Consider the following 17,992-nt stretch of genomic DNA (forward strand, 5'->3'; position numbering starts at 1 on the left):
AAGCGCAGAAACACGGAACCTCGGCGCGGGGCTTCCGGGCTCTGCCGGGCCGTGTTCGCTGCCGTACGGGTCCCCCGCCCCCCGGCTCCAACTGCTAGGTGGGTGGCCGGCGGGCGAGCGGTCCTGGGGTCGTGGGCCGGCGGCCCGGCTCATCTCGTCGCCTTCCGGCTCCGTGCAGCCCGGGCTCGGCGCCATGTACGCCGTATACAAGCAGGCGCATCCGCCCACCGGCCTCGAGTTCTCGATGTATTGCAACTTTTTTAACAACAGCGAGCGCAACCTCGTGGTGGCCGGGACATCGCAGCTCTACGTGTACCGCCTCAACCGCGACGCCGAGGTAGGTAGGCCCGCTCCAGCCGCAGCGCCACGCGGCGAGGGTTGCCCGGTACAGACAGAGAGGCAGGCCAGACGGGCCCCGTGGTTGGTTGTGTCCAGAGCCTGTTCTCTTCGCTGCCACGTTCCTCCACCTCTTCCCACGCCTGGCGGGCTCAGAGGCCTGCCCTGCGCGTCTCATTTGCTCTTTCGTCTTTTTAGCAAATTACATGAACACCTGCTGTGCGCTAGGTGGTAGCGATGCAGTAGTGAACAAAACCTGCAAAAACTTGGGGCAGGAGGACACCCGCTGACCAAATGCACACGTGCGAACACGCCTGTAGACACACTGCAGCCTGCAGAAGGGGCAGCTGAGGAAATGGAGGAGAGAATGAGTGATCAGAGGAGCCTGTTTTAGGCAGAGTAGGAGTTTGTTGGGGGAAGAACTTTCCTGGCAAAGAGAACAAGGCTGGGTGTAGGTGTGGGTCGGAGGTCGGTAAAGTGTGATGAACCCATCAGTAGAGGAGATACAGGGGTGCTTTGGTTGCCGGAGGTGTGAGGTTTGGTCCAGGGGGACTTCTTGCAGGAGGCGGCTTCTCATCTGTTCTTGAAGGGGGAGTAGGAGCCGGGAGTAAGAGCCAGGCGCAAGGATGGGGAGGGGGTAGGTTCCAGGCAGAAGGAAGGCCTGTGCGCAGGCCAGAAGTAATTGGGGGGGGGGAGGGGTTGGACTGGGGTGCAGAGTGGAGGTGGGGTGGGAGGGGTTGTCGTCTGCGGGGCAGCAGGTGGACAGGGCCAGAGGGCAGCCAGGAGGACGCCACCTTCCTGGGGACCTACCTCAGTACATGGGTGTTTGTTTTGTGTTAAACGTGTGTACTGTTGTACTAATTCACACGTGACAAAACAAGCAAAATATAGAAGGATGTGAGAGCTTTGTGACTGAATACGTGTCATTAAAAAATCTTAGTTTAAGCTTTTGCGATACAGCAGTTTTGAGGTCAGTATTTGGCTTTTGTCAAAATTTCAGTCAAAACTGAAAAAGAAATTTTGCGAATAAATATATATGGTTCCACACTGAACAGGAGGATCTTTGCTGTTACTAAATCTGAGACGGGTTTTCAGTCAACTTTCAGAGACAGACTGGAAGTTTTTACATTGTTATGTGGTTTACAAAAGGGCTCACAGCATCTTGGGAGGGGTTGGTGAGCGCTGCCTCAGAGCGCCGCCGCCTGGGTGGCGCTCTGGTTCTGGTTGGGGGGGCGGACCACACGCTGCCAGCACATCACATGCTGGAGGCGAAAGCGCCTGCGCCCCCCAACAGGATGGGATGGAGCCAGGCGTGGTCTAAAGCTCCCCTCCTTGGGCAGGTGAGATTTGAGTGGGCCAGGAGGATGGTGTGGGGAGAAGAGCTTCCAGGCAGAGCCGAAGGTCCCAGGGCAGTAGGGGCCAGTGTTCTGGGACCAGCCCAGTGGCGGAGAGGGAGGGAGGAGTGAGCCGGTGAGAGCAGAGGGTCAGAGGGGTGACGGGCCGGGGGTGGGGCGTTGGCATCGCGGCCATCTGGGCCATTGTGGGAACTGAGTGGTGACTTGAGGCAGATGGGGTGTTAAGGTTTGGGCAGAGGAGCGAGCTGACCAGACGGTGTCTCCCAGGGTCGCTGTGGCCGCTGTGCGGAGGAGCAGCAGGTACTAGAGGTGGCAGGAAGCGCCTGGGTCAGGACGGAGGGATGTGGGGTGGGCAGGGGAGAGGAGCCCAGGGCGATGCCGAGGCTCTTCAGGGTCGAGGCTTTGCCTGGGTCGGAATTTCGGTCTGAGCGCCTGCAGGGCAGAGTTGCCGGCACCTGAGAAGGGAGAAGGCTGCAGGGAGGGCGTAGGGACTGGGGTCAGGAGCTCATTTTGGATATCGTAGGAGTTACTTGTTGCTGCGTCACAAGGTGCCCCAAAGCTCAGCAGCGTGAAACAGCGGGCACTGCCTCACAGGGTCTCGGGGTGGGAAGCCGGGAGCGGCCCCGACAGGGTCTCTTGGGGCTGCAGTGAGACGTCGGCTGGGGTCGCCGTCCTCTGAAGGCCCCACTGGGGTTGTGTTTTCTGCTTTCTTTCGAGGCATCGGTTCCTCACTGTGTGGCCTCTCCACAGGGCTGTGCACCACACACAGCCTCCCCGAGGACGACTCAGCCTGCCGGGTTGGAAGCCCCATGTCTTTTGTAACCTGATCTAGAAGTGGTCAGGGCCACGTGGACCTCCCAGCGCAGGGAGCCGCTGGGGCCACCACAGGCACTTTGAGGTGCTCACTCCACAGCCGGAGTCGATGTCCAGGAAGGGTTGGGGGCTGGAGCTGGAGTCGGGGTCTGCAGCCTGTGGGTGGTGTTTAGACGCGGTAGCAGCAGGTTGCGATCACCCCGAAGATGGCCCCTGGGGCGCCCCAGCATCGAGGGGTAGGACGAAGAGAAGAAGCCGTGGATGAGTCGGGAGTGGCATGGTCAGGGAGGTGGCAGCCAAGCCAGAGAGTGTTCTGGCGGCCGAGGGAGGGCAGCGTTTGGGGACCTGATGCTGGGTCCCATGTTTCTGAGCCTCAGGTGGGTCCTGAGGCCTGGAGGCCCCTGGTGACCCCGACGAGGAAGTCTGGTGGCAGGCAGGGGTGCGGGCCAGTGAGGCCAAGAGCCTGGTGCAGGAGGAGGGTCAGTACCAGTGGAGAGAGACAGCTCCCTGGGAGAGGTTTGCGCAAAGGGAAGAGAAGAAATGGAGCAGAAACTGGTAGGAAGAGCAGGACTTTTTAAGGGGAGTGAGACGGCACATTTTTCTCTGAAGGGAAGGAGCTGCCTGTGCAGGGCCCCCAGCACAGCCCACTCTCAGCCCACCAAGATCCAGGGGAGCTCGCACGCCTCTGAAGGGCTGTAAATGATTCCAAGAAGATCCTTGACAGACTAGATGCGGCTGCAAAGGCTGAATCAGATACTTGCTCCCCGGCCCTTCATGGGAAAGTTTGCCTACTCTTACACCAGAGAGTGGAGTGTGTGGGAGCCGGAGATGGAGTGCGGGCTGGGTGGAGTCCTCGGGTGGGTGAGCGTGTTGGGGGTCAGCCTAGTCACTGCTGCGGGACAGCCCGCCCTGGAGCTTCAGACAGCGCTGTCACCAGGGTGGCACACACCTGTGGGCAGCCGGGAGCTTGGATGGCACAGCAGGGACCGTGGGGACGCCTGGCCTCTGCTCTGTGAGCTCTGGGTCTTGTCTGGGTGACTTGAAGGGCATGTCTCTCCCCTTTCTCTCCACGTGGCTGGCTTGGTTTTCGTGGCAGACGGCCTTGAGGTAGTTGAGCTTCTTACGTTGAGGGAAGCGGCCAGTCGTGGCCAGGGCCAGACCCTGGGGGCACAGCATCCCTTTTGTCACTGACTGTCCTTCAGAGCACCACCCCCAGCCCGGATTCAAGAGGGGGTGGTAAGCCCCCTCTGGAGGCTGTCTTCGGTCTGCTCCAAGGAATCAAGTGCAAGTGCAAGTGCAGGGGCTGCCGTGGTGACAGGAGGGAAGGAAAGAGTGGGGAGCAGATGGTGGGGGTGGGGCATGTGCCTGGTCCCTCAGTCCTGGGGGAAGCAGACCCCAGGCAGCTGTGGGAGCAGCAGGTCTCGCTGCTTTGCAGGGCCGGGCAGCTGTGACCTTTGGGAGGAAAGAAAGTGGATAGCACTTCCTTGAAATTAAGCACGGTCTCAAGTAAATAGAAAATGTATCATGGATGGGAAGTCTCGATATTGTAGAGATGTCATACCCTCTTCAGATGAATCCAAAAACCATGTCCTTTTCCTCAAAGTTGCCATAAGATTTCTTGTAAGATTTCATAATTTTGATTCTGAGATTTACATGGAAGAGTCAAATCAAGAATGCGTAATTTTATTTATTTTTAAGAATTTCTAAAAAAATTATATTTTATTTATTTATTTTTGGCCGTGTCGGGTCTTTGTCGCTGTGCGTGGGCTTTCTCTGGTTGCGGCGAGCCGGGGCTACTCTTTGTTGCGTGCGCGGGCTTCTCATTGCGGTGGCTTCTCTTGTTGCGGTGCATGGGCTCTAGGCACGCAGGCTCTGTAGTTGTGGTGCACGGGCTCTAGAGCGCAGGCTCTGTAGTTGTGGCGCACGGGCTTAGTTGCTCCGCGGCATGTGGGATCTTCCCGGCCCAGGGCTCGACCCTGTGTCCCCTGCACTGGCAGGCGGACTCCCAACCACTGCGCCTCCAGGGAAGCCTGCATTATTTTCTAATTAGCCGATACCTTTGAGGCCGCAACAGGTCTCTGTGGTTTATTACAATCTGGCTCCACTGAGCTTCCCCAAACAACACGGAGTCCTGTAACCCTTTATCCTCTTGACCCCCACGCTTTGTTCTATCGTCACAAGTTTTGCCCCTGCGTAGGTTAGAAGCTCTGCAGAACATTATTGCTGTCGTTAGCACTTCGGTTTTACATAATTTCAGACCCGGAAAAGTTGCAAAAGCACAAAGATTTCCTGTGTACACTCACCCAGAGTCCCAAAGGTGAACCTTGTGCCGTATCTCTGTCTTTTTTTCCTGGACCTGGAGGATAAGTTGCAGGCAGGGACCCCTTGGCTCCTAGAGGTCAGCATGTCACGTGCGTTCAGACAATACCAAAGTCTCTGCAGAACCACAGGCCAGTGGTCTGAACCAGGATGCCGGTGCTGGTGTGGTTCAGGCCTGGTCACACCTGGCCAGCGTGTCCTGTGGTGCTCCTTGGTACAGTCCCCGGGTGCTGCCGTAGGTGGCTCGGTGGGGTGAGCAGCCTGCCAGCTCTCCCACTGGGATGTTGGGACTTTGAGACGGTAAATGCCGTCTTACTGCTCAGACCTTCCTCTTCCAGTTTCAGCAGCAGTGATTGTGGTTGTCAGCGTCCATGGTGACGGTGACGCGACTGTGGTGCTTTTCCTGACCCCACCCTCTCTGCTACCTTCTTGGTGGGCTCTCCTTTCTCCCTGTATTCATTCCTTTCTTTATAACACCACAGGCTCATGGATTCTTATTCTATTCAGTAGGTCGTAGCCTTTTTTTATCTTCTGGGGTCTTCAGCCTGAAGACCTTCCGTTAGCAATTCTTGAAGAGTTTCTGCTGTCAGTGAACTTGTTCCACTTTTGTTTGTCTGCAAATGTTTTTATTTCAACTTCCCTTTTTTTTTTTTTTTTTTGCGGTACGCAGGCCTCTCCCTGTTGTGGCCTCTCCCGTTGCGGAGCACAGGCTCCGGATGCGCAGGCTCAGCGGCCATGGCTCACGGGCCCAGCTGCTCCGTGGCATGTGGGATCTTCCCGGACTGGGGCACGAACCCGTGTCCCCTGCATCGGCAGGCGGACTCTCAACCACTGCGCCACCAGGGAAGCCCTCAACTTCCCTTTTGAGGGATATTTTCATTGGGTTTAGAATTCTAGGTTGACCTTTTTCTTTCATCACATTAAAGCACTGGCTTCTGTAGTTTCTGTTGAAAATCAGTTTGTTTTTTAAAATGTTTATTTCTTTTGGCTGCACTGGGCCTTACTCGCGGCACGTGGGGTCTTCGTTGCGCCATGCGGGCTTTTTAGTTGTGGCACGCGTGTGGGATCTTAGTTCCCCGACCAGGGATCGAACCAGGGCCCCCTGCATTGGGAGCACGGGGTCTTAACCACTGGACCACCAGAGAAGTCCCTGAATATGAGTTTGTATGAAGGTGTTGTCTCTTTCTGCCTCTGACCACTGTTATGATACTTGTCTTTGTCTTTGGTTTCCTGTCCTTCAACTGCGACGTGCCTCTTTGCATTTACCCTCTGCTTCGGGACTTGCTGGCTGGCCTTGAATCTGTAGGCCGATGCATCTTAGCGGAATATTTTTGGTCATTTCTTCAGTTATGGGTTCTGTCCTTTTCCTTCCTCCGTCCTTCTGTGTTGCCAGTGGTGCGTTAGACCATTTGAGTATGTCCCTATGTCTCTTACAATGGATTTACGTTTTTACTCCGTGTCTTGCGTCTGTACAGAATCGCAGTTGGTCTCTGGGTCTTGACCTCGTGTCTGGCGAGGGGAGAGTCTGTCCAGGCCCGGTCCTCATTTCACATTGTAGTTCACGTGCGACACTTGCTATAGATTTACTGTGGATGACCTTTATTTGATTAAGGAAGTTGTATTCTTGGGTTAGTAAGAATTTCTATCGTGAATGGGTCTAAATTTTATCAAATGCTTTTCATATCCATTGAAAACCATACATGATTTTTTCCTTAATTTTGAGACTTTGGTAGATTGTAGCAATGGGCATTCTTGTGGTAAACTGACTTTGCATGCTTGGAATAGCAACTTGGTTGTGGTGTAGTATCCTTTCAAATGTCACCAGGCTCACTTGGAGACACCCTCCTGCCCTGGGGAAGGTAGTCGGTAGGACACAGATGGGGCGAGGGCCATAGCCCCGTGTTGGGGTCACCGTCACACCCAGTTCGGGCTCAGGGGTGCGCCCGGCATGTCAGCAGAGCCGGGGTTCCTTCTTCATAGCAATCACGTGTCATTGGCAGCTGGTGGCAGCCATGGCTGGGCCCAGGGTGAGTCTGGGGTGGGTTGGGGGTGCACAGAGAGTGCTGTCCATCCTTTGACCCTGAGCGTCCCGTGTCGGGACGGCTGCTGGGGAAGCTGGGTGGGGAGCTTCCTGAGGAGGAGCCCTGGGGTGGGCTGGGGACCCCAGATGCCAGTGTGAGTCTGTGGGCACGGCCGTATCTAGCAGTGTCTGGTCGCACGCTTCACTGTGGCGAGCCCCGTGGGGCTCCTGGCTGCAGGGCCGGCCTTGGGTGGTCTTCTCCTGTCCCTCCATGAGGTGGGCCCCTCACTACCCTCCCTCCTTCTCCCTCCTACAGGTGCCGACCAAGAATGACAGGAGCGCAGGTGAGTGAGCGCAGGGTGGCTGCCTGGCCACGCACCTGGGGGTTGGCGGCTGGGGCACGCGGCCCAGATCCCTACCCACTGGCTCTCCGCAGAGGGGAAGGCCCACCGGGAGCACCGGGAAAAGCTGGAGCTGGTGGCTTCCTTCTCTTTCTTCGGCAACGTCATGTCCATGGCCAGTGTGCAGCTGGCGGGCGCCAAGAGGGATGCCCTGCTCCTGAGCTTCAAGGATGCCAAGGTGGGAGTGGGGGGCGGGGGGGGGCAGTGGGGGCGGGAGCCGGGCGGGGGGCTGCGGTGGGCGGGCCCGGTTCTGACCTGCCGCCCCCAGCTGTCGGTAGTGGAATACGACCCGGGCACCCACGATCTCAAGACCCTGTCTCTGCACTACTTTGAGGAGCCTGAGCTGCGGGTAGGCCTAGCCCCGCCCCTGCCCCGCCCCACCCCCTGCCTCGCCCCGCCCCCTGGCTCCCCGCGGGGTCCCCTGCCAGGGCCTGCCTGATGCCCCTCCCCTGCAGGACGGCTTCGTGCAGAACGTGCACACGCCGCGGGTGCGCGTGGACCCCGACGGGCGCTGCGCGGCCATGCTCATCTACGGCACACGGCTGGTGGTCCTTCCCTTCCGCAGGGAGAGCCTGGCCGAGGAGCACGAGGGGCTCGTGGGTGAGGGGTGAGTGCCCAGGCAGGGGAGGCAAGGCGCTGCCGAGCCGGGGTTCCCTCCCCGTACCCCTCCCCAGCTGAAGCCCTTTGCCCCCAGGCAGAGGTCCAGCTTCCTGCCCAGCTACATCATTGACGTGAGGGCCCTGGACGAGAAGCTTCTCAACATTGTCGACCTGCAGTTCCTGCACGGCTACTACGAGCCCACCCTGCTCATCCTGTTTGAGCCCAACCAGACCTGGCCTGGGTGAGGTCCTGCGCTGCTGTGGCCATGGCTGTGGCCCTGACCCGGGGAGAGGCCCGCCCCGGGGGAGGGAGGGAGGGAGGGAGGAGCCAGGCGAGTCTCTGTGGGGCGGGACTGGGGACTGACGCGCTGTCCTGGTCCCAGGCGGGTGGCTGTGCGGCAGGACACGTGCTCCATTGTGGCCATTTCGCTGAACATCACGCAGAAGGTCCACCCCGTCATCTGGTCCCTCACCAGCCTGCCTTTTGACTGCACCCAGGCCCTTGCCGTGCCCAAGCCCATAGGTGAGGTGGGGCTGCTTGGAGGGGGTGGGTATGGAGAGCGCTGGGCCCCACCCACCAGCGTGTCCACCTCCAGGCGGGGTGGTGGTCTTTGCTGTCAACTCGCTGCTGTACCTGAACCAGAGCGTCCCCCCCTACGGCGTGGCCCTCAACAGCCTCACCACCGGCACCACTGCCTTTCCCCTGCGTGAGTGTCGGGGTGCCGGGGCCGAGGGGTGTGGGGGGGGGGGCGGGAGGCTGCTGGGTCCGGCTGACTCCCCACCACAGGCACCCAGGAGGGTGTGCGGATCACCCTGGACTGTGCCCAGGCAGCCTTCATCTCCTACGACAAGATGGTCATCTCCCTCAAGGGCGGCGAGATGTGAGTCTCCCACTCCAGGGAGCCCCGTCCTCTCTGGCGGGTGGTGTGGGTCCCCCGCGCCAGCTCAGCGTGTCCCTCCCGGCAGCTACGTGCTGACGCTTATCACGGACGGCATGCGCAGCGTCCGCGCCTTCCACTTCGACAAGGCCGCCGCCAGCGTCCTCACCACTAGTGTGAGTGGGGTCTCGGGGGGGCGGCCCCGGGTCTGGACTGGGCCCCGCCCTCACCCCCGTCCTACCTTCAGATGGTCACCATGGAGCCCGGATACCTGTTCCTTGGCTCTCGCCTGGGCAACTCCCTGCTCCTCAAGTACACGGAAAAGCTGCAGGAGCCCCCGGCCGGCACCGCCCGGGAGGTTGCCGACAAGGTGGGTACGGGGACTGTGGGGATGCTGCCCTCCCATGCGGGGTGGCCTCGGGGGCTGCTCACCACCCCACCTGCCTCACAGGAGGAGCCGCCCTCCAAGAAGAAGCGCGTGGACGCCACAGCGGGCTGGTCAGGTGAGGGCCATCAGGTGAGGGCCGAGGGCGGGGGCTGGACTGGGCAGCCAGGTGGGCTCAGGTGGCCTTTCCACATGCTGTAGGGGGCAAGTCAGTGCCGCAGGACGAGGTGGACGAGATTGAGGTGTACGGCAGCGAGGCCCAGTCAGGCACACAGCTGGCCACTTACTCCTTTGAGGTGAGCCTGGGCATAGAGGGGTCACCGCCTGCCCCGCCTGCCCGCCTGACCACTGCTGTGCCCGCAGGTGTGTGACAGCATCCTCAACATCGGACCCTGTGCCAACGCCGCCATGGGCGAGCCCGCCTTCCTCTCTGAAGAGGTGCCCGCTCGGGGGCGAGGTGGTGGTGGGGCAGGTTGCACAGCAGGGAGGTGCCGTCCTCACCCCCCTGCCCGCCATGCAGTTTCAGAACAGTCCCGAGCCAGACCTGGAGATCGTGGTGTGCTCCGGCTACGGGAAGAACGGGGCCCTGTCGGTGCTGCAGGTGTGTGGGGGGCAGGGGTGGCGCCTCCTGGCGGGCCCGGGTGCTCTTGCTGACACCCCTCGTGTCCTTCCAGAAGAGCATCCGGCCCCAGGTGGTGACAACCTTTGAGCTTCCTGGCTGCTATGACATGTGGACAGTCATCGCCCCTGTGCGGAAGGAGCAGGTAGGTGCGCCCCAGGTTGGCGAGGCCTGGGCGGTGCGGGGGCCCAGAGCTGCTGCCCACCTGGCCTGTGTGTGGGTGGCCTAGAGGCTGCTGGTCCCAGCACCAGGCTCTGCCAATCTACAGCTCAGGCGGGCTTGGCCACGGGCTTGCTGTGGCTCGGCGCTCCGGGCACCTGGGGCTGGGCGGTGGGATTCCTGCTCTCCTTCTGCCTTCACAGGAGGAGAGCACCAAGGGGGAGGGGGCGGAGCAGGAGCCCAGCGCACCCGAAGCAGATGACGATGGGCGGAGACACGGCTTCCTTATCCTGAGCCGGGAAGACTCCACCATGGTGATGGGGCCCGCCCGGCAGCCTGGGGCGGGGGGGCCGCCAGTGGGGGCTGCACCTCACCCACCATCACCCACCGTCACCCACAGATCCTACAGACGGGGCAGGAGATCATGGAGCTGGACACCAGCGGCTTCGCCACGCAGGGCCCCACAGTCTTTGCTGGCAACATCGGGGACAATCGCTACATCGTGCAAGTGTCGCCACTCGGCATCCGCCTGTTGGAAGGAGGTGGGCCGGGCCACACGGGCAGGCAGGATGGGGTCCAGGGCTAGTGCGTGCCGACTGCCCTTTGCTGACAGGCCTGTGTCCATAGTGAACCAGCTGCACTTCATCCCCGTGGACCTGGGCTCCCCCATCGTGCAGTGCGCCGTGGCCGACCCCTACGTGGTCATCATGAGTGCCGAGGGCCACGTCACCATGTTCCTGCTCAAGAGTGACTCGTATGGGGGCCGCCACCACCGCCTGGCGCTGCACAAGCCCCCGCTGCACCACGTAGGCTCCCTCCTCCGTCCCTGGGGCCGGCTGACCCCCCCCCCCCGCCCCCCCCCACTGACCCCCCCCATCCCCGCAGCAGTCCAAGGTGATTACGCTCTGCGTGTACCGGGACGTCAGCGGCATGTTCACCACCGAGAGCCGCCTGGGCGGGGCCCGCGACGAGCTGGGCGGCCGCAGCGGCTCAGAGGCCGAGTGCCAGGGCTCAGAGACCAGGTGTGTGTGGGGCTGGGCTGCAGGCTGGGACCGGGGCCCCTGGGGCAGGCTGCCTGTGACTGACGTGTCTGCTGGCCCCCAGCCCCACGGTGGATGACGAGGAGGAGATGCTTTACGGAGACTCGGGCTCCCTCTTCAGCCCCAGCAAGGAGGAGGCCCGCAGGAGCAGCCAGCCCCCCGCCGACCGGGACCCCACCCCCTTCCGGGCTGAGCCCACCCACTGGTGCCTGCTGGTGCGGGAGAACGGAACCATGGAGGTGCGTGGCGCCCCGTGTCCAGCGTGGTCCCCGTCCCCCGCTCGTGCCCCGCCCCGCCCAGCTAATTGCTGCTGTCCCCGCAGATCTACCAGCTCCCTGACTGGCGGCTGGTGTTCCTGGTGAAGAACTTCCCTGTGGGGCAGCGGGTCCTGGTGGACAGCTCCTTTGGTCAGCCTACCACCCAGGGCGAGGCCCGGAAGGAAGAGGCCACGCGCCAGGGCGAGCTGCCCCTCGTCAAGGAGGTGCTGCTGGTGGCGCTGGGGAGCCGCCAGCGCAGGCCCTACTTGCTGGTGAGTGTGGCCCCGCCCGCCCCCGGGCTCTGCGCAGCCCCCGCCCCTGACGACCCGCCCGCCCCCAGGTGCACGTGGACCAGGAGCTGCTCGTGTACGAGGCCTTCCCCCACGACTCACAGCTCGGCCAGGGGAACCTCAAAGTTCGCTTCAAGAAGGTGCAGCGTCTGGGCTCTGCTGGGTGTGGGGAGGGTGTGGAGCAGGGGTGCGGGGAGGACCTGGCCCTCACGGCCGCGGCGCCCCCCCAGGTCCCGCACAGCATCAACTTCCGAGAGAAGAAGCCAAAGCCGTCCAAGAAGAAGGCCGAAGGCGGCAGCGCTGAGGAGGGTGCCGGGGCCCGAGGCCGTGTGGCGCGGTTCCGCTACTTTGAGGACATTTACGGCTACTCGGGGGTAGGCTGGCGGCTCCAAGGGAGCCTGGGCTGCGGCCGACAGGGCTCCGGCCCCAGCAGCCTCCTCACACTGCCTGCCCGCAGGTGTTCATCTGCGGCCCCTCGCCCCACTGGCTCCTAGTGACTGGCCGGGGGGCCCTGCGGCTGCACCCCATGGGCATCGATGGCCCCATCGACTCCTTCGCCCCATTCCACAACGTCAACTGCCCCCGCGGCTTCCTGTACTTCAACAGACAGGTAGGGAGGCCCCATGCGGCCCAGCCTGGCTCTCTGACACTCGCCAATGCTGCCCAAGCAGGACCAGGTGCTGGGGCCCCAGAAAAGAGGCGCTCAGTGGCTCGGGATGGGGGCACCCTGGAATGGAGAGTCAGAGTGTGTCCAGAGGGTGGTGGGAGCCAAGGCCGAGTTGGGGAGGTCGGGACTGGAGGCTGTAGCCCACAAGGGCACCCGCCTGGGCAACCAGGGTCCAGTCACTGCTCTGCTGGCTTGGACCCCAGCTCTGCCCCTTAGAAGCTGTGTGACTGGGTGAGATGCTCACCCTCTCTGAACCTGAGTTTCCTTACCTGTCACCAAGGTGTCAGCACCCTGAGGACTCAGTGATGGTGACGTGGTAGGTGCTTTGTAGGTGCTGGTGCGCTTACAACTGTGGGCGGAGGAAATTGGCTCGGGGCCCCGGCAGGGCACCCGTGCTTGTTTGTGCAGACCCTGGTGTGGCCTGTGTGTGTGCCGCCCACCCTTCGCCTGCAGCCTCCAGCACCCCCTGAGCCTGGCTATTCCCTTGTCCCGGCCCAGACCACAGCTGTGGCCAGTGTCCCAGCCCTGGGCGAGCTTGGCTGAAGGGATGGGAAGCCCACAAAGCACAGGACAGTGGGCCGTGGTGCCTGGACGCTGCGGTCTCTCACCACCCATTCCAGCAGAGCTGAGGGCTGACCCAAGGGAGCCCTTGGAGGCCTGGGTTCATCGGCTTGGCCTTTGGGGTGTGCCAGCCCTCGCTAACTCCCTGCCCCACCCAGGGCGAGCTGAGGATCAGTGTCTTGCCTGCCTACTTGTCCTACGATGCCCCGTGGCCTGTCAGGAAGATCCCGCTGCGCTGCACGGCCCACTATGTGGCTTACCATGTGGAGTCCAAGGTCTGACACCGCCCCCCACCCCACCGCACCAGGGACCTTTGGGGCCTGGGGGCCTGGCCTCTGGCATGTGACACCCTCCCCGCCGTCCCCTCCACCAGGTGTATGCTGTTGCCACCAGCACCAACACGCCGTGCACCCGCATCCCGCGCATGACGGGCGAGGAGAAGGAGTTTGAGACCATTGAGAGAGGTGCGAGGTGCCCCAGGCTGGGCCCGTTCTCGGGGCCACCCTCCCTGACTGTCACCCCTTTGTCCGTGCAGATGACCGTTACATCCACCCTCAGCAGGAGGCCTTCTCCATCCAGCTCATCTCCCCGGTCAGCTGGGAGGCCATCCCCAACGCCAGGTGAGGCTGGGCCCAGGTCGGGGCTGGTGGCTGGCCTGGGCTGCTGTCCCGGTCTGGGCTGCTGTCCCGACTTGGGTTAGCTGTCCCGACCTGGGTTAGCTGTCCCGACCTGGGTTAGCTGTCCCGACCTGGGCTAGCTGTCCCGACCTGGGTTAGCTGTCCCGACCTGGGCTCCTGTCCCGACCTGGGCAGCTGTCCTGACCTGGGCTGTCTTGACCTGGGCTGCTGTCCTGACCTGGGCTGCTGTCCCGACCTGGGCAGCTGTCCTGACCTGGGCTAGCTGTCCCGACCTGGGCTGCTGTCCCGACCTGGGCAGCTGTCCTGACCTGGGCTGCTGTCCCGACCTGGGCAGCTGTCCTGACCTGGGCTAGCTGTCCTGACCTGGGCTGCTGTCCCGACCTGGGCTGCTGTCCCGACCTGGGCAGCTGTCCTGACCTGGGCTGCTGTCCTGACCTGGGCTGATGCAGGATCGAGCTAGAGGAGTGGGAGCATGTGACCTGCATGAAGACGGTGTCGCTGCGCAGTGAGGAAACCGTGTCCGGCCTCAAGGGCTACGTAGCCGCCGGGACCTGCCTCATGCAAGGGGAGGAGGTCACGTGCCGAGGGCGGGTAAGCGGCCGGCAGGGGGTGGGAGGCAGGCAGTGCCCAGCGGCCTGCACGCAGCCCCTGTGAATCACCCACCCGCCTTCCCTGACAGATCCTGATCATGGACGTGATCGAGGTGGTGCCCGAGCCTGGCCAGCCCCTGACCAAGAACAAGTTCAAGGTCTTGTACGAGAAGGAGCAGAAGGGGCCCGTGACTGCCCTGTGCCACTGCAACGGCCACCTGGTGTCGGCCATCGGCCAGAAGGTGTGCCCCTCTCCGCCCACCCTGGCACCCACCGCTCACTGCCCATCACTCACCGCCCACCCCTCCCACCCCCCAGATCTTCCTGTGGAGCCTGCGGGCCAGCGAGCTGACAGGCATGGCCTTCATCGACACACAGCTCTACATCCACCAGATGATCAGCGTCAAGAACTTCATCCTGGCCGCGGACGTCATGAAGAGCATCTCGCTGCTGCGCTACCAGGAGGAGAGCAAGACGCTGAGCCTCGTGTCCCGGGTACCGAGGGGCTGGGCTGCACGGCGGGTGGGTGAGTGCTGCCCCAGGCCCACCCTGACGTCCGTCCCTCCCCTCCCCTCCCGTCCTCAGGACGCCAAACCCCTGGAAGTATACAGCGTGGACTTCATGGTGGACAGTGCACAGCTGGGCTTCCTGGGTGAGCATGGGGGCTGGGGTCCCCGGGACGTCACTGGGGCTGGGGCTGACTGTGGGCTCTGTTCCCTAGTGTCTGACCGTGACCGCAACCTCATGGTCTACATGTACCTGCCAGAAGGTGAGTGTCCCCTCCACCCTCTCCTGGTCAGGGGGGTCGGGCATGGGGCCGGGCAGGCAGTGACCTGAGGTCCCTCTGGCCCAGCCAAGGAGAGCTTCGGGGGCATGCGGCTGCTGCGCCGGGCGGACTTCCACGTGGGCGCCCACGTGAACACGTTCTGGAGGACCCCCTGCCGGGGGGCTGCTGAAGGGCCCAGCAAGAAGTCCGTTGTGTGGGAGAATAAGCACATCACGTGGTTTGGTGAGTGTGGGGCGGAGGGGGTTGAGGTGGCAGTGGGGCGTGGTGGGGGCCCACGGGGCTCACACCGTGTCCGCTTTAGCCACGCTGGACGGCGGCATCGGCCTCCTGCTGCCCATGCAGGAGAAGACCTACCGGCGGCTGCTGATGCTGCAGAACGCACTGACCACCATGCTGCCCCACCACGCCGGCCTCAACCCGCGTGCCTTCCGGTGAGCCTGCCGCCGCCCCGCCCCCTCTCCCACCACCCCGCATCTGTCCCGACTCTTCACTGCCTCCGTGCCTACCCCCAGGATGCTGCACGTGGACCGGCGCGTCCTACAGAATGCAGTGCGCAATGTCCTGGATGGGGAGCTGCTCAACCGCTACCTGTACCTGAGCACCATGGAGCGCGGGGAGCTGGCCAAGAAGATTGGCACCACGCCCGACATCGTGAGCCGCCCGCCGCCCTGCCCCTCCACGTGCCCCCAGCCACCCCCACCCCACCCCCTGCCCCCTGCCCTCACCCACCTCTCTCCCCACAGATCCTGGACGACCTGTTGGAGACGGACCGAGTCACTGCCCACTTCTAGACCCCTGGATACTGCCACTTTCCCAACCCCGCTTTTGTACAAAACACAAAGAAAAACATTTGTTTGATTGAGAAGAGCATGTGGTCATTTCAGGCCCAACTCCAGGCCACAGTCAGTCACTCCAGTGCCCCCAGGTCTTTCTTAGGCGTCTGTGCCTTGGCCCTGGCCGGCCCCTCAGCCTGCAGTGGGGCGAGCTCTGTGGTCCTCCTGCCGGGGCTCCCTAGATCTCCAGGTACTCGTACAGCCCCTTGGTCTTGGGCATGAGGCCCAGGTGGACCAGGACTCGGACCAGGAGGGCAGTGATCCGCATCGACAGGGTCTCCAGCCTGGGGTGGGGGAATCAAGGGGTCGCAGGTTGGTGGGGGGTGGGGCCTGGCTACCCGCCCTTCGGACCCCGCGCGCCTGCTCACCTCAGGGCCACTTCAAACTTGAACGACTCCCAGATGACCCTGATGTGGCGCAGGAGGCTGGCACCATAGGTGTTCTGGCACGTGGCGCCCGCCAGGCGGCTCCAGCCCCGGACTGCGCTGCACAGAGACCACCGACCAACAGGCCGTCAGCCCCGCCTCCTGGCTCCGCCCCCTCCTGTGCGCACGCGCGGGGTGGGGACCAGCACCTCTTGGCCATGAGGAAGTAGCGGTCCACTGGGGCGCCCAGGGCGGTGTTGATGGCGCGCACGGTGTTGAGGTTGCGCAGCACGAGCAGCATGGACCGCGGCAGGGCCTTGAGCACGGCCATGACCTCCTCGAAGTGCTCCCGCGCCATGTCCTGCATGTAGGCCGCCTCCTCACGGCTCAGCAGGTGTGAGCGCCACAGCTGCCCCAGGCGCACAGGCCGCTGCATGAGCACCTCGGAGAACAGGAAGTAGTCTGGGGGGGCCTGAGCCAGGGCTGTGCCCCCTTCCCCGCCTCACACCCACCCCGGCCTCACCTTGCACCCCGAGCTCAGCCGCGTGCGCCTTCATGGCAGCCTCGTCCCTCAGAATGACGGCCCGCCACAGCTGGCACAGGGCTGACCGATCCCTGGGGGGCCCAGCAATGAGCGGGGGGGGGGGGGGGAGGCCGGCCTGCAGGGCGGGGTGTGCCTACCCAGCCCCCGCACCCCCAGCTTACTTCTCATCCAGGAACTGGTACAGCCCGTGGTCCAGCAGCACCAGCTGTCCCTTCCCATCGGGGCCTTTCCGCACCAGGACTAGGGACAGGGCACGCCGTCTCACACCGCCGCACCCTGACCCCAGACCCAACTCCCACCCCCTGCGGCCTTTGCCTACCATTGCCAGGGTGGGGGTCGGAGTGGACGAAGCCTGTGTAAAATATCTGCTCGGCAAAGGCCTGGATCAGTTTCTCTGCGACCTGGGGACAGGACAGGCCGCAGGCCATCATTCTGGGCCCACAGCACACGCACCCTCCCCGCCCCGGGCCGCAGCACTCACATCCCGCACTGCCAGCCCCATGGTCTTGATGGCCTCCACGTCGTTGACCTTGCAGCCCTCACAGAATTCCGCCGTCAGCACGCGCTGGGAGAGGACAGGTGCCTCAGCTCAGCAGGCCTGCACATCCCCGCCCAGGAGGGGACCCAGCCCACCTTGCTGGACACGTCCCAGTGCACGCGTGGCACCACGACATAGCGGAAGTGCTGCAGCTCCCGTGCACAGCGCTCGGCATTGCGGCCCTCGTTCTCAAAGTCCAGCTCCTGGGCCAGGGTCCCCTTCAGGTCCTGGGGGCCACATGGGCAGCTGGAGGTCCAGGTCAGGAGGCGGCCCACCCCCGGCCCCCTCGGGCCCCCACGGTTACCTGGAGGACCCAGCTGAAGCCGAAGCTGGGGTGCATGAGCTCAACGAGCTGCAGCAGGAGCTCCAGGGTGTGGATGTCGCCGTCGAAGCGGTCCCGCAGGTCGATGTACTGCACCTGCACGGGAGGCTGCAGGGAGGACTGGCCACCGGCGCCCGGGTGCCCCCCGCGGTGCCCCGCGGGGGCCCCGCGTATACCTTCACGGCCACCACGGTGCCGTCGTGCAGCCTGGCGCGGTGCACCTGGGCCAGGCTCGCCGCCGCGATGGGCTGGTAGTCAAACTCCTGGAAGAGCTCGTGGGGCGGGGCCCGGAAGTCTTCGAGGAACAGCTCGTCCACCTGGCAGGACAGTGGGGTGGGGTGGGGGCCATGGCTCGGAGCAGCCTGCGGCCGCTTCCTGCCTCCACGCTCCCGCGAGAAGGGCTCACCTCCCGGAAGCCCCGCGTGAGAGCCCTGTCCTCCAGCACCCGCAGTGTCTTGATGTACTCGGGGGGCAGCAGGTGGTTGAAGGAGCACAGCCCCTGGCCCAGCTTCACGTAGAGGCCCCCGTTGCTGATGGCCCCAGCCACCAGGGCGTCAGCCGCCCGCTGGTGACATGCAGACATCACCTCCAAGTACCCCGGGCTGTTCTGACCACAGGTATAGAGGGAAGGGATGGGGGCGGGCGGGCACCTCCACCTGGGCACCCCCATCCCCGC

The 17,992-nt window shown here is 63.2% G+C and overlaps 2 protein-coding genes across 18 annotated transcripts in view; one reads left to right on the forward strand and one right to left on the reverse strand.

The window, feature by feature from the left end:
• CPSF1 (cleavage and polyadenylation specific factor 1) lies at positions 1–15,579 on the forward strand. 2 transcript variants are annotated; one of them, XM_022555310.3, is made up of 37 exons: positions 1–337; positions 7,160–7,187; positions 7,280–7,422; positions 7,513–7,593; positions 7,700–7,851; positions 7,939–8,085; positions 8,227–8,366; positions 8,440–8,550; positions 8,631–8,724; positions 8,810–8,897; positions 8,969–9,091; positions 9,173–9,224; positions 9,308–9,402; positions 9,470–9,544; positions 9,627–9,707; positions 9,781–9,870; positions 10,088–10,198; positions 10,285–10,426; positions 10,512–10,690; positions 10,770–10,906; positions 10,989–11,163; positions 11,247–11,453; positions 11,522–11,611; positions 11,702–11,845; positions 11,929–12,081; positions 12,858–12,974; positions 13,073–13,163; positions 13,235–13,319; positions 13,787–13,928; positions 14,017–14,169; positions 14,246–14,422; positions 14,513–14,579; positions 14,649–14,696; positions 14,781–14,936; positions 15,016–15,145; positions 15,227–15,365; positions 15,458–15,579. In XM_022555310.3, the coding sequence occupies exons 1-37, from the start codon at positions 194–196 to the stop codon at positions 15,503–15,505; spliced, it is 4,335 nt and encodes a 1,444-aa protein (XP_022411018.2). In that variant the 5' UTR covers positions 1–193; the 3' UTR covers positions 15,506–15,579. The 2 variants fall into 2 exon arrangements, with proteins under 2 accessions (XP_022411018.2, XP_022411020.2); XM_022555312.3 differs by having other exon boundaries at positions 10,773–10,906.
• The window catches only part of ADCK5 (aarF domain containing kinase 5), a 16,469-nt gene continuing 13,956 nt past the window's right edge, over positions 15,480–17,992 (reverse strand). For 7 of the 16 annotated variants that reach the window (XM_022555394.3, XM_022555396.3, XM_089898645.1 and 4 more), the window contains 11 exons: positions 17,723–17,918; positions 17,493–17,633; positions 17,299–17,412; positions 17,090–17,221; positions 16,938–17,021; positions 16,776–16,857; positions 16,618–16,696; positions 16,436–16,527; positions 16,122–16,374; positions 15,916–16,032; positions 15,545–15,831 (listed from right to left, as the gene is read on the reverse strand). In XM_022555394.3, coding sequence (XP_022411102.1) covers positions 15,726–15,831; positions 15,916–16,032; positions 16,122–16,374; positions 16,436–16,527; positions 16,618–16,696; positions 16,776–16,857; positions 16,938–17,021; positions 17,090–17,221; positions 17,299–17,412; positions 17,493–17,633; positions 17,723–17,918 — 1,396 coding nt within the window. In that variant the 3' untranslated portion in view covers positions 15,545–15,725. Of the gene's footprint in view, positions 15,832–15,915; positions 16,033–16,121; positions 16,375–16,435; positions 16,528–16,617; positions 16,697–16,775; positions 16,858–16,937; positions 17,022–17,089; positions 17,222–17,298; positions 17,413–17,492; positions 17,634–17,722; positions 17,924–17,992 lie in introns of all 16 variants that reach the window. The other 9 variants (XM_022555388.3, XM_089898651.1, XM_022555390.3 and 6 more) reach the window with 4 other exon arrangements.

The sequence above is a fragment of the Delphinapterus leucas genome, chromosome 17 (assembly GCF_059928025.1).
Source record: "Delphinapterus leucas isolate spDelLeu-1000000601 "Yukka" chromosome 17, BTC_Dleu_Yukka2, whole genome shotgun sequence".
Taxonomy (NCBI): domain Eukaryota; kingdom Metazoa; phylum Chordata; class Mammalia; order Artiodactyla; family Monodontidae; genus Delphinapterus; species Delphinapterus leucas.